The 14437-nt window shown below is 30.5% G+C and overlaps 1 protein-coding gene across 1 annotated transcript; it reads left to right on the forward strand.

Annotated features, from left to right (window-relative positions):
• Positions 1-12031: 12031 nt before the first annotated feature.
• LOC125048387 (heat shock 70 kDa protein-like) lies at positions 12032-13936 on the forward strand. The gene has a single exon (XM_047647054.1). The coding sequence runs from the start codon at positions 12032-12034 to the stop codon at positions 13934-13936; it is 1905 nt and encodes a 634-aa protein (XP_047503010.1).
• The last annotated feature ends 501 nt before the right edge of the window (positions 13937-14437 follow it).

The raw sequence follows: 14437 nt of genomic DNA on the forward strand, positions 1-14437 counted from the left end.
ACAGTTTGGTGAAAGGATTATTAACAATTTTAGCCAAAACCGTTTATATAACAAAACTTAAAAACATCAATGATACTACTAATACTGCTGCGGCGGCAGCGATGGCGACGACCGGTACCTCGCTTGGAGGAAGTATGTTGGTGCTCATGATCATCCCCGAAATTGTAGAATGGCTAGTTGAATATCTAGCCTCGCAAATAGAAACAGTCATGTCGTCCTTTTTACAGACCAAACTACCCAGTAGGTTTGATGAAGATATATACGAGTCAAATAAATCAAGAATAACCTCGACCACCACGTCTGATATAGGTAAATTGTTTACTCAATTGATGGCAAATGACTATCTTGTGAAAATTGATAGTGTTCTCAATACACCGCATTCAGATCGGTACAATCGTCTTCGAACACAACTCATTCAATTAGTGGTTGATAAATCCATGAACGTCTTAAAAAAACAATGTTGGATAATGACGATGATGGCTATTATGATTGTTATAGACCACAAGCGGGCCCTTACGACTAATATTCACAATATTAATATGGCTCAAGAAAACGACACGTCTAAATTAATATCATATCTCCACAGACTAAATACAAATACCAATGGTAAAAAACAGTTGAAGGAAGTTGTTTCTGCTGTATGTTTATCAGTAGCAAAAGATACAGCTCTTTCATTTGCCAGGTTATCTAATTCACATTTTTCCTATATACTTCAGAGATTTAATATTACGCCAAATAATAATAATAATAATGTTTTTAACAATAATGTTAAACAGACGAGTAAATATCACCAAATATATAGAGATAATAAAAAGAGAACGTATAATAATGCTAATGTAAATAATATTGACAATAGGTCTTTTCTCATACCTAAAAAGAAAACTAAAAGGGAACATCACAGACAACCGATTAAACAGGCAAATGTTTCCATACTCGATGGTATCATAAACAAATATCAAAATGTCTCAAAATAATTATTTTTACGACATTGTTTTTTCGAATCACAAGTCTTCTTTCTTGTCATCATCAATAAACTTGTATTATAAGCACCGTCAAAAGAATAATAATAATGAGGAGGAGGAGGAGGAGGATAATGATGATGATGATGATGATAATGATATATACTATAACAAGACTAGCAATGATGATGAAACTGAAACTGATGCTGATGATGAAGCCACTGATGATGAGAAGGAGGATAATGATGATGATAATAAAGCACATCGGCCGTTGCCGCCACTACTGAAGAAGAAGATGATGAAGAAGAAGATGAAGAAGATTGGATTTTTTTCTAATGAAAAAAAAGTGAGATTTTCACCTGAAATCATTAGGATAACTATATATGATAATAATCATTAGGATAATAAAATAATCTTATATTAACAAATATATTTTATTCAAATATTTTTTTCTTACAATAAATGTGGAACATGTCTATTGTTTAATTTCAATCTAGTAATGGAGCGAGTAACCGGACCATTATTTCTATATTGATCACACTCTTTTTTGGATTTATCGATGGACGATATACGTGTATTATATTCGTGTCTATTGTCGAACAATTTATTATTATTTTTTTGGCCTTTCTTAGAATTATTCTTAATATATGTACTCGATATATTAATATTACCACTCCCCAATATATTTACAAATCCTACATCTTTTTCATTATCAGCTGCTGAATATGCTGAATTATAATTACCTTTCTCGTGTGATAGTGTCGTATATAAGGATGGACCTTTTGATAACGATTTCTTCTTCTTTACATTATTATCGTTACTCTTTTTATCATGAGTTTGTCTCAGTTGATTCTCGTTAGTATTATCCGTTTCACTATCGGTATCTGTGAGTGACGACGACCATGAAGACGACGACGACGACGATAATGATGACGATAACGAAGACGACGATGATGTATTATTGTTGTTAGTGGTGGTAGTGGTAAATAAAAAATAGGGTTTGGTTTTGTTTCGTTCATTATTATCATTATTATTATTATTAATAAAATAATATATAAGGTTTATGGGTATATTAAAAAGATAATATAATAATCCTCTGAATGTTTCTAAAAGATACATAGCTTTATCTAACATAACTATATCTAATTGGTATATGTTTTACTTTGTATATTATTCAATTTATGATTTACTCAATGAAAATGCGAAAAAAATAAATTTATTTCCCATTTTATATTTCTGGTATTTTTATAATCTATACATGTAATCGATTTGACAGTCGTAGACGAATATTATCCTCAATTATTATTATTAGTAGTAGTATTGTTATTTTGGGTAAAGATATCGGCAAAGTCTGACCGACCTAAATGTGTTCCGTATGATGTCATAAGAAAGGATCGAGGGTCCATTAAAGTTCTTCGCAGTTCATTCGACATTTTTGAAGGTAAACGCTCAACAAATGATGGGTCATCATCATCATCATCATCATCATTTTGTAATCCATAGAGTAAAATAGCAGCTTTCCTTGGATTTGCTTTGGGTAGTCTCGTCAAAAGTTGATGTAAATACCCTAGCGTTTTATATGTAGAGTTGTGCACAATTTCATAATAAATGAACAGAATTGCACATATGCAAACAGCGGTATATAAAAAAAGTGACAAGTAAAATTTGCATATATTGTCTTCTTTAAGAAACTTCATGTTTCACCTGTGGTATTTGAATGGTAAATAAAATATACATACATATATATATATATATAAAACTTTAATAACATTTACATGTCTATGGCCTTGCTTTGATAGTTATTGGTATTGGTTTAACAATTGTTTTATAAAGAGGTGAAATACAGGGAGCCTTTACAAAAGCACTAGAATAGTCATTCTTTTTATCATTATCATCCTCGCCGCCGCTGCTGCTACTACTACCGCCGCCACCATCGATGTTATACAAATTCTTTATAGATATAAATTCAACATTTTTTCTAATAACATTATCTTGAGAATCGACCAAAAAAAAAGAGCAAGGTCGTCCATCAAATAGAGAATCTTCTATGACCATTAATGAATTAACGTCAAAATCTACACTCCTCTTCCCGTGAATACCGCTATTTTTTCTACTCCATCTAGAAATGTCAATCTTTTCTTTCACGTTCAATGTATCGTAATCATACTTGCGTTTCATTTCCATGATTAGTGATTCGAATAAACGCGACTCACCGGTTCTTACCAAAGATTCTAGTTCTATGAGGTGTTTATCATATTCAGAAATAATCTTCTTCATCCTCAGAGCATCAACCAGTGATTCATAAGAACATTTTACCCAAAAGGCAAATGAAGTAACCCTGGAGTCTTCACAAGTTGTTGTTTTAAAAAAGGCATCATTCCCGATGATAGGTTCAACATTTCGATAAGGGAAAAAATACTGTGACTGTCCAATGAACGGCTCGTTCTTTTCCCGCTTGTCACACATTGTATCGTAGTCGTTATAACATTTCTTGGCGTATTCTATCGTCCAGTCGGGAGGAGCTTTTTGCTTATCGTTTTTTCTATCCAACCTTTGTGAAGACAAGCCTCCCTCCAACAGTCGGCTGCGTGAGCGACAATATCCCGACCGTACTTTAATTTCATAAATATGTTTTCTTTACAACCCAATGGTAATAGATTAGAATTAAACTTAAATTCAAGATTATGTAAAACGTCAGATAAATATTCGCATTGAACCATAAATTTGGAAAGTCGACATACTCTCGTCCGGGTCCATGTTTAATAATATGATTTTACTATCACTCTTCTCTACAAATAAATAATGGATCAAATTATACCAATTAGTCCTGGAGGCTGATTCTCTTTCGATAAATGTTTGACGTTCTTTCAATTTTTGTTTTCTAACGAGATAATCCAACTTTACATTAGAGATATTATTCAAAAGATGCTTATAGCCACAGATACCAAATGTTAAAGAGAGTGATGGTTTTAAGTTTAGGATCTTTCATATACTTCTTCCTTAATCTCTCTTCGTCTCTGACAAGGGTATATAATCTTTCCCTTCAAGTTTTCAACAATGTGACACGAACATTCACATTTGAACGGCGAAGCTGCTCCATGAGCATTTTCTTGTTCGGTATTATTGTCGTCATTATTTATTATCACTCGATCACGAGCACCATTGTCAAAATTAACACAGTTTTTTTCTACTTCATTGGGTTCGGATATCGATAGTCCATCAAAAAAATTATCAACTACACTATTGATATTGTTACCATAATCAATATTCTCAGTGGATAAATCTCCCTCACCCACGGTGGGATTATCGTCATGAGTTAAGATCGATGCATCGGGTGCAGCCCCATCCATATAATTATGTTTGATAATCTCAATCAATCTACATACCAACCATCGGAGCTTTCGTTTGGTAATACCGGATCCGATGCCACAGAGAGGCATCAATATTCCATTTTTAACACAGAGTCCAACTTTAGAACTGAACAGAGAAAGGTAATTATAGTAAACAGGGTTAGCCGATTTTTTATAGATATAATTCAGGAGCAGTATAAACACATAATTGGGTGTTACTCTTCTACCGAGGGTATGGGAGAAACACGATGTCAATAACTGTAGATACGGATGGTCCGTATCCATCTCAGCTATTCTTCCACATAGTAAAAGGAAATATCTTTTTCGTTCTTTTGAAGGATAACCGTAGTTATACTTGACAGTAAAGTGGGTTTCGTGTTATCATCTTTTTCTTCCGGCGGTTTCAATGGTGGTAGTGATTGTAATAGTTTTGGGTTTAAGGAGGACATGTTTGCAAATAAATTTAAATATTCCGTTTGTCCAGATGTTTTATTTGTTGATTTCTTCAAAGCTGATTCGAGAATCGATATAGCTTGTACTACAGTTTTTTTATTTTTACAGCTAAAATAAGAGATTTTTTAATAGATGATATCAGACATTGAATAGCCATATAGGAACCAGCCACGGAGAAAATAGGTTGTAGAGTACCACCAATAGTTTAAAATAATTATTGGGAAAACATTTTCGATCTATACATTGAACATGTAACGATCTTAAATATTGAGGAATTTTAATTCGTCGGCTTTGATCGTACATGAGATTTTTACAAAATAATTTTGATATCTCATTACTTTCTATAGATATATCGTCACAGCATACCTGAGCGGCGATATCATTTATCCAATTTTCACAGTTTTTTTTATTATACCATTATCGGGGTCATGACATAAGGTAACGGGACCTGTTCGTTTGTTATTATATAACGGAACCCTCTTGGGTAATAAATGTTGCACTCGTCGCATTTCTGCTTCAATATCTCGATTGACACAATCCTCCTCTTGAAGACGTCTCCAAATTTCCATCTCGGGATCGGTGTGTTCCAAAAATCGGTCGCACATCAATTCTTTGGCTGGAACATTATCATAACAATATTCTTCATCGTTAGAGCAAAATTGTTTTTTCTTCACCAGTAATGTAGCATGTTCTCTTGCCAATACTAAGATACGGTTTAATATAATACTGTTACATTTCTTAATAGCATTTTTAATAATTTTACGCCTTATCTTTTTATGTTTATCAAAACAAGATTGAACATTCTCATTTAGATAATTAAAGACGGTAATGAAGGCAACCTGTTGTCTTTCATTATATAAAATATTGGTATTAAATTTATTATGTATTATATAGTGTTCTATGGCTTCATCAATATTACTCCACATAGATACCATTATTATTATTATTATTATTATTATTATTATTATTCACTTTTTTCAATTTCTTCCTATCTGTATAAATATATACATGTAATATTTCTTCCTCAAGCTATTGTATAAAATGCTGATAGTACATTTTTTAAATCTGATTTGGGTAAAAAATACACATGGTATTGGCAAGCAAAACAATGAGCAGACACGGTAAATAAAATGATTTTTGATTCTCTAAATGTTGAAATATTACTTTCGCTCGCATTATATTCTTTCATTGCCAAATCTTGAAGCTCGTCTTCGGTAGGATTATATTTTTCAACTCTCGATAACCAAACATTTGCACGTCGATACAGATGCATACTCGGTTTTTTATCTAGATGTTTTGGGTTGCAACAGTTAACCTTATGTGATGACGATAGCGAAAAAAAATTATTAATGGCTGTAATGTCATCTTTGCCGTATTCGTAGTGTGATATGCGTTTCTCTAGCATTGTTAATTCATTATTTGTACGAGTTGCATCTATAAAGAGATTGAGAGAAGAATCATTATCATTATCATTTTCATTATTCGACTCGTTATAAATATTCTCAAGCGAAAACCAGATTTTCGTTGGTCGTGTTGCCTTCTTCTTTTTATATTATCCATCAACATTGAACATATCATATCTACATTTTTAAAGTTCAAGTGCTCCTTTAAATAAATGTCGTCAAATTGATCAACATTTTTATGAGATTGACTTGATACTGGTTGCCATTCTTTATTATGAGAAATTAGCTGAAATGTAATCATCATTGCTTGAAATATTCTTTGTATTATTATATATTTTTCTTTGATGGAATCGGTTTTCATATATTTTATTTCTATCGCGTGGATAGTACCATCATTATCGTTCAATACAGTTATCCCGATTTGGATCAAAGATAAAGATTTTATAAAGTCCCATAATATTTTCTTGTTAGATATGTTGTTTGTTCCAATCATTATAATATCTCGAATTGTAGTCGATCCTGCATTGCTAATAATGAAATTGAAATAGTTCATAATTCCAATTTTAAGATGAGATAAATTTTCTATATAGAATTTAGGTGATGGTGACAATTCCATATTTATTAGAGAGAAAGAAAAGAAAATAAATATCAATGGATATATATATATATATATATTTATTGTGTATATATAAATATAATATATATATATATATATATATATATATATTTATATTAATCCCCAATTACAAGACTAAAAGACCATATTTTAATGATAGATAAACTGTCCACAAAGTTAATGGAGTAAAAAGTCTGGCTTCACCCAATAGTGGTGTATACTGAAACATGTCTATATTATTTACCGTCGATACTTCTTTTTCATTCAAAAAATCTTCATTTTCCGTATCGTTGTTACAACTGTCTTGCCCAGCCCCATATTTCTTTAATAAAGATTGGAATTCTCTTTGAGTCGTAATAATGTCGTGGTTATTTCTCTTCATAAACTCTTGGGGTAAATTCTTGCATGTAGATTTCTGCATAGAGAGAGCAAATAATTTTTCACTATACAATAGGGATAAACATTCTATAATCATATCTTTAATAGTAGTGTTAGTTCGACTATTTACATGATGTTCAATGGGTACTCTATGAACCGTTGCAAAAGAGTCTTCTCCAATGATATAAAGATATATGGTTAGAATAAGATCGATAAAACGATTAACAGCTGATATACCACAAGACGAAGGTGATGGTGACATTTTATCTTCTTTACATTGATCTTTTTTACTTATCTTTGACATAATTCTTTTTAAAATGTTGATATTATTTATATCAAACGATTCATTTGTTAAACATTTATTGATTTTTGTCTTTTGAAATAATATATCGTCATCTATTTGTTGTTTATTTGCTAATGGTAACGATGCGGTTGTTGGTAACATTAATGATGTATCAAACATACATTTCCAAAAATTCTCATTTTTTCCCGTACCATTCGATATTGCCTTGTAGTTTTTATTACACCATGTAACATCTACAATATTGACTTCATTTTCACCACATGGTTTTTTAGATTTTATAAAATACATATGATCACTGTTGTTAGAATCATCATGATTATGAAAATATCCTTGGTATTAGTATTAGTAATATTATTATAGTTAACAGTATTATTATTATTATTAGGTTTTCTCTTACAACCAGATATATTTTTCCTCGAACGATTGATTCATATCTTTATCTATCAGTTCATCATGCCAATGGCGTATTCCACCGGCAGTATAGGTGTTTAGATTATCTTTGTCAAACTTTACAACATATGATGCTAATGTAATCGAATCTGTTATAGATTTACTAGGACATTTTTTACTGTGTTCCTTTTTCATCTTTTCACGATGAAGTGAATCTAATAATGATTCATTATAGCCAATGTTTCCATAAATTAATTTATTAAACTTACCCAGCAATAAAAAAACACATATATTGCAAATGCAGTTAATAGCAATTATTTTATGTTTCGTTACATTATTGGTAATATCGTTATCATTATCTTTAAATAATAGTTCGGGATCCAACTCTTTCATAAGCAGGCAGATGATAGAAGCAAAAAAACTTTTAGCTTCCCAAAACTGTCTAACTATAACCTTATGACAATGCCGACATACACTAATATTTTCTTCTCCTATCGTATAAAAGGGTTTATCATTATTATTATTATTGTTATTACTATTAGCGACGAGTGCGGCAAAATCTTTCCATCCTCTATGGCATGTACAAGCCAGTTTTTTAAAGTTTAAAATTTCTCTATAAACTATTTTTAACGACTCGTTAAAAGTTAATCCCGATCATTATAATCCGAACCGCACAATACCATAAGAAGCATTCCGGCATCTATATCGTGCGGTACATGAGTAACCGTTAATTCATAACACATTTGATATTGTGTTCCTGTGAGAGATGAAAAAGGTGGCATTCTCATCATAGTTCTATAGAATCGAACACCATTCACATACGACGGTATTTCAAGTTTTCCGCTCATAGCCACACTGTGACTAGCGCACAGGTTCCACTTGTGGAGCACGTCATTATCAGAAGAATATAAATTAATGGTAAAAGGGTCATCACATTTTACCTTTTCTCTAAATTCATTCCATGTAAAAAAATGTTGACATTTCTTTGCTATGTCTACTTCGGATGAAAGTAAAGTGTTCATATTGAGATGAGTTAACTTTTTTTCATCTAAATGTTGAGTGTGCGGTATACTCATGTTGCATAGATAACCAGCCATATGCACCATTATTGTCTCGGCTTCTGAGCAATCAGTTTTGTTATAAAGTACAGTTTTAGCTCCTATTCTGCACACCAACGGTACCCGCAGTACATTCATCAAATAATGAATAATAATACAAGATGGAATGTGTAACATAAATTTTCTTAGCATATTGACGCGTTGTTTTTTTTCAATTTCTATACTCGTTAATAAGACATTTGCGGTCGTACAATAGTATTTACGGTCGTACAACCGTCTGTATTTACGGTCGTACAACCGTCTGTATTTACGGTCGTACAACCGTCTGTAGAGACAGTGTTATCTCTTCTCGCTTTTCTTGCGTTTCTCTCTTTGTTCTTAATCGGGTGACATTTTCCATCATAAAACAATAAAACATGGCGAGCGGAACTTGTGTTTTTTTGAGGAAACATTTCTAATAATCTTTTAATTATATCTTGTGCAATAAACAGAATGATTCCCTCAAATCGTTCTAATAGTCCGATACATCCTCGAGTCCATTCCTTGTCGCGCCCAAAACCGGCAATTTCATCACGGGTAATAAATAAGGGTTCATTAATTAACTTGCCTATTTTCTCTTTAGTGGTCAATGTTTGTTTTTCTGTACTAGTAGTCAATTGTGAAAATTGTCCAGCGCAAGCTTCTTTGCATATCTCATCATCATCATCATCATCATCATCATCGATAAAAGCATTATAATTTGTATACATGGATATTTCTTTATTTGTCGGATATCTCACTGGAACAATTGTTATAAAACTTTCCCGGTTTGCCTTTTGTATTTGACTGGCAAGACTAAAGAATGATTCTCTATAAAACATTTCATCTTCATCATTCAATGTTGCTTTTGGTATGATACATTTATCGACACAAGTTAATGGATAATTATCTTCTGATATCACGCAGTTAGAATCTCTTAGGGTCGAGATGACAGTACCTGTAATTTTATCTCTAAACAACACAATTTGTCCGATAAAATAATTGGAATATATATGGTTATTGGCAAATCCCATAAGAGCTTTTACACTTATTGTTGGTAAATCTACAATTTCGATACTGTTAGTCGACACATTTTCTTTCTCATCAATAGTATTGACAAATAGAGGATTATCCCCATATACCATATTATATGCGTTTGTTCCATTTATCAGTCCCATTTCTAGATATTATAAATACTATATATATGATAATCATATATATAAGTTGTATATATATATTGAAGTTTTATTCTCTCTCCTCCCATCCATTACATTAAATCAATTTCTCTCTCTCTCTCCCCCCATCTATTATATAAAATGTATTCTTTAATCATTATAGGAAAGATTAATATAAAGTATATTAAAAGGAAGGATTAATATAAAATATATTAAAAGGAAAGATTAATATACAGTAGGATTATATTATGATGACTTTAATCTAAATATACTTTTATATATAAGATAAATAATGAATATATATATATATATATATTATATATATATATATATATATATATATTTATTAATTTGTATTAATTTAAATTGTATACTCCTAATCATCAACTCTGAATCATCCATTTTTATCACCTCTTACATTAGTATCTTGTATTATATCAAATTCTCCTTGTTGTAGATTATAAGCATAATCTATATATATTTGATTTTTTTCATAAGATGATAACATCTCTAAAATAATATACATTGTTGAATTGTTTATAGGAGCATCGTTTATAGGGACAACCGGTTTATTTTTTTCAGACCACAAAATATCACAAAGAACACATCCTGTTATATGATAAACATAATGATACCACCCTAAATCATCTTTACATGTTAGAGGTTTAAATTCTCGTATTGTTCTAAATAACATTGTAAACAGTATAAATTCTTCATTGCTTAAATAATATTCTTTTGCATATACTTTTCCGTTAGGTTTCTTTCGATCTAACAAAAATATAGGATAGATTTTTTTCTTTTCTTTAAAAATAAAATATTTTTCATGTTGATCTCGACATTGTTTATCATACCATATGATAACAATGATCATAATTGATAAAATAAACATTATAAATATTATCACTTCAATTAATGGCCAGTGAAGAGATATTCTTATCATTTTTTTATATTACTATATGTTTTTTTAATGCTAACAAATATGGATAAATTTTATCAACTATAATTGTTTTAATAGGTGGGACATTATCTTCTACAAATATTGTATTTACTACACCATCGCTCTGATCTGATTTTTTTTTAACCTTTTGTTGTTGTGTGATTATATCATTAATTTTTTGAATAGCTTTTTTCCTTGCTTCAATTCTTTCCTCGTTTTCTTCTTGGTTCAAAATACGATTGTTGAATATGTCTCCGATTTTTGTAACTCCCCAAAATTGCACCCATATAATTTTAGATAATTTTAAATATCGGTACATTATATTGATAATGGTAGCAAATAAGGCTGCATGTTTATTACCACGTTTTATTTCTACGGCTAGGGTTTTTCTATGATTTTCGTGTCGCAACATTTTTCCGATAATGAGTGTCTTTATATCATAATTATCCTCATCAAATTTAAAGAGTTTATCTATATCATCATAACCAGTTTCTCTGTTCGTACTATACGGTGTCTCATCAACTTCTTTTTTAATAACATGATCAATTTGGTCATCATTTCTCAAAAAATTTAAGAGACTCTCAAACAGTGAGGATGCATCTAGCGCACGCAAATCACTATAAATACATTTCTCAAAGTCAGTTTTCCAATCATCACTATGATGACTTTCTTCAGATAAAAGACTATGTATATCCAATAATGTATTTACAAACTTTTCATTATCGGTAGGTAATGACATTTTAATAACCGGTCTATCTATTATATAAAGTTTAATTTCTTATTAAGATGTTATTTTTATATTATTCACCCCAATATGCATAATTTTCATATATATAATATATATATATATATAATATAAAGACAAAGGAATAGTATAGCTGGGTTACAAAGGAATATTTTTTAGAAATATCTAGGAGACTATGAGTCAATAGCCTTATAAGATTATAAAGAAAAAGAACATATAGGAATATAAAGAAAAAGAAAATAATAATGTCTAAACCATTACCTTTTATCGGTATTGATCTTGGTACAACTTATTCATGTGTTGCCATTTTCCAAAATGGAAAAGTGGATATTATTGCCAACGATCAAGGCAATCGGACTACACCGTCCTATGTAGCTTTTAATGATAATGAAAGGCTAATTGGCGAAGCTGCAAAGAATCAGGCGGGGATAAATCCTACTAATACCGTCTTCGATGCTAAGCGTATTATAGGAATGAGTTATGATGACCCTATTGTAAAAACAGAAAGGAAAACCTGGCCATTTGAGGTTACTAATAGCGATGGTAAGCCGAAAATAAATGTAAAATATAAGAATGAACTAAAATCATATTATCCTGAAGAAATATCTTCAATGGTTTTATTAAAGATGAGAGAAACTGCTGAGGCATATTTGGGTACCACAGTGAAAGATGCAGTCATTACAGTTCCAGCTTATTTTAACGATTCTCAGCGACAAGCGACTAAAGATGCAGGAACTATTGCAGGATTTAATGTACATCGAATCATTAATGAACCTACGGCCGCAGCCCTTGCTTATGGAATTAACAATAAAAATGAAGAAAATAAAGAAAATGAAGAAAAAAATATATTAATTTACGATTTTGGTGGTGGTACATTTGATGTATCGATCTTAACTATAGATGATGGAGTATTTGAAGTCAAGGCTACTGCGGGAGATACTCACCTGGGAGGTGAAGATATTGATGATGTTATGGTAGATTACTTTGTGAAACATATCAAGGAGAAATATAGAATAAATATAGCGGATAGTAAACGGGCAATGCGACGCCTAAAAACTGCATGTGAACAAGCCAAGAGGACATTATCGTCATCTACTCAAGCTGAAATTACACTGGAATCTCTATACGATGGCACTGATGTTAATTTGTCTATATCTCGTGCTAAATTCAATGTACTTTGTGATAAATTATTTCAAAGTACATTAACTTTCGTAGAAAGGGCTTTGAGAGACGCCAAGATGGACAAAAGTTCTATAAATGAGGTTGTGTTAGTTGGAGGATCTACCCGCATACCAAAAGTACAAGAACTTTTGAGTAATCATTTTCAAAAAAAATTAAACAAATCTATTAATCCGGATGAGGCTGTAGCATATGGAGCCGCTGTGCAAGCAGCCATTTTATCTGGAAATTCATGTCAATCTCTAAAAGATGTTCTTCTTATCGATGTGGCTCCATTATCATTAGGCATAGAGACAAAGGGTGGTATAATGACTGTGTTGATTGATAGAAACACAGGCATACCAATAAAGAAGACTAATACCTTTACAACTAATGAGGACAATCAAAAAGAGGTAAATATTAAAGTTTATGAAGGAGAACGTCACTATACTAAAGATAATAATTTATTGGGTACATTTATTTTGAGCGGCATACCCGAGGGTAAACAAGGTGAGCCTCAGATCGAAGTAACCTTTGATATTGACGCTAATGGAATTTTGAATGTAAAAGCAGTTGAAAAAAATAGTGGTATTGAACAGAGTATTACTATCAAAAATGATAGCCGTTCATCTAAAGAACAAATTGAGAAAATGGTTCAGGAAGCTGAAAAGCATAAGGAGGAGGATATGAAAATGAAAGAAGCTAGTGAAGCAAAAAATAATCTATATCAAACCTGTTATACAATGAAGGATTTAACAAAATCTACAACGGCTAATAGTAAGGGGTATGAAAACCAGATAGATGAGGTAATCTCATGGATTGATGAAAATCCTAAAAAAACAAAGGAAGAATACTTAAAAAAAAATCAAGAATTGAACGAATTACAGGAGAAAATATTAAATGATTTATCTTGTAATAAATCAAATAAGGACACTGAAGATACACTAAAAGCAGAGCCCGAACATGAACCAAAAATTGAAGAAGTTGATTAAATATTCAATTTATAGAATATATATATATATATATATATATATATTTATATATTATATTTATAGAATATATATATGTTAAATTTATAGAATATTATATTAAATTTATAGAATATATATATATTTATATATCAAATTTATAGAATATATATATTTATATATTAATCAGAATATATATATTTATATATTAATCACTATTATCACTTGTTATATGTGGTTACTATCATTAGAATGATTAATATTTTCCAATACTATAAGATAAATAAGATAAATAAAAATGTATATTTTCTTGTTGAAAAGGTATAATTCAAATATACTATAAGATAAATAAGATAAATAAAAATGTATATTTTCTTGTTGAAAAGGTATAATTCAAATATACTATAAGATAATTAAGATAAATGTTTATTTTCTTGTTGAAAAGGTATAAATAAAAGTATATATTTTCTTGTTGAAATAATTTAATATTACAAGAAAATTTATTTAATATTACAAGAAAATTTA

This window comes from Penaeus chinensis, chromosome 43 (genome assembly GCF_019202785.1).
Source record: "Penaeus chinensis breed Huanghai No. 1 chromosome 43, ASM1920278v2, whole genome shotgun sequence".
Taxonomy (NCBI): Eukaryota; Metazoa; Arthropoda; class Malacostraca; order Decapoda; family Penaeidae; genus Penaeus; species Penaeus chinensis.

Bases quoted from the DNA above. Each gene is read 5' to 3' on its own strand.
- LOC125048387 (XM_047647054.1), top strand. From the start codon at position 12,032: ATGTCTAAACCATTACCTTTTATCGGTATTGATCTTGGTACAACTTAT.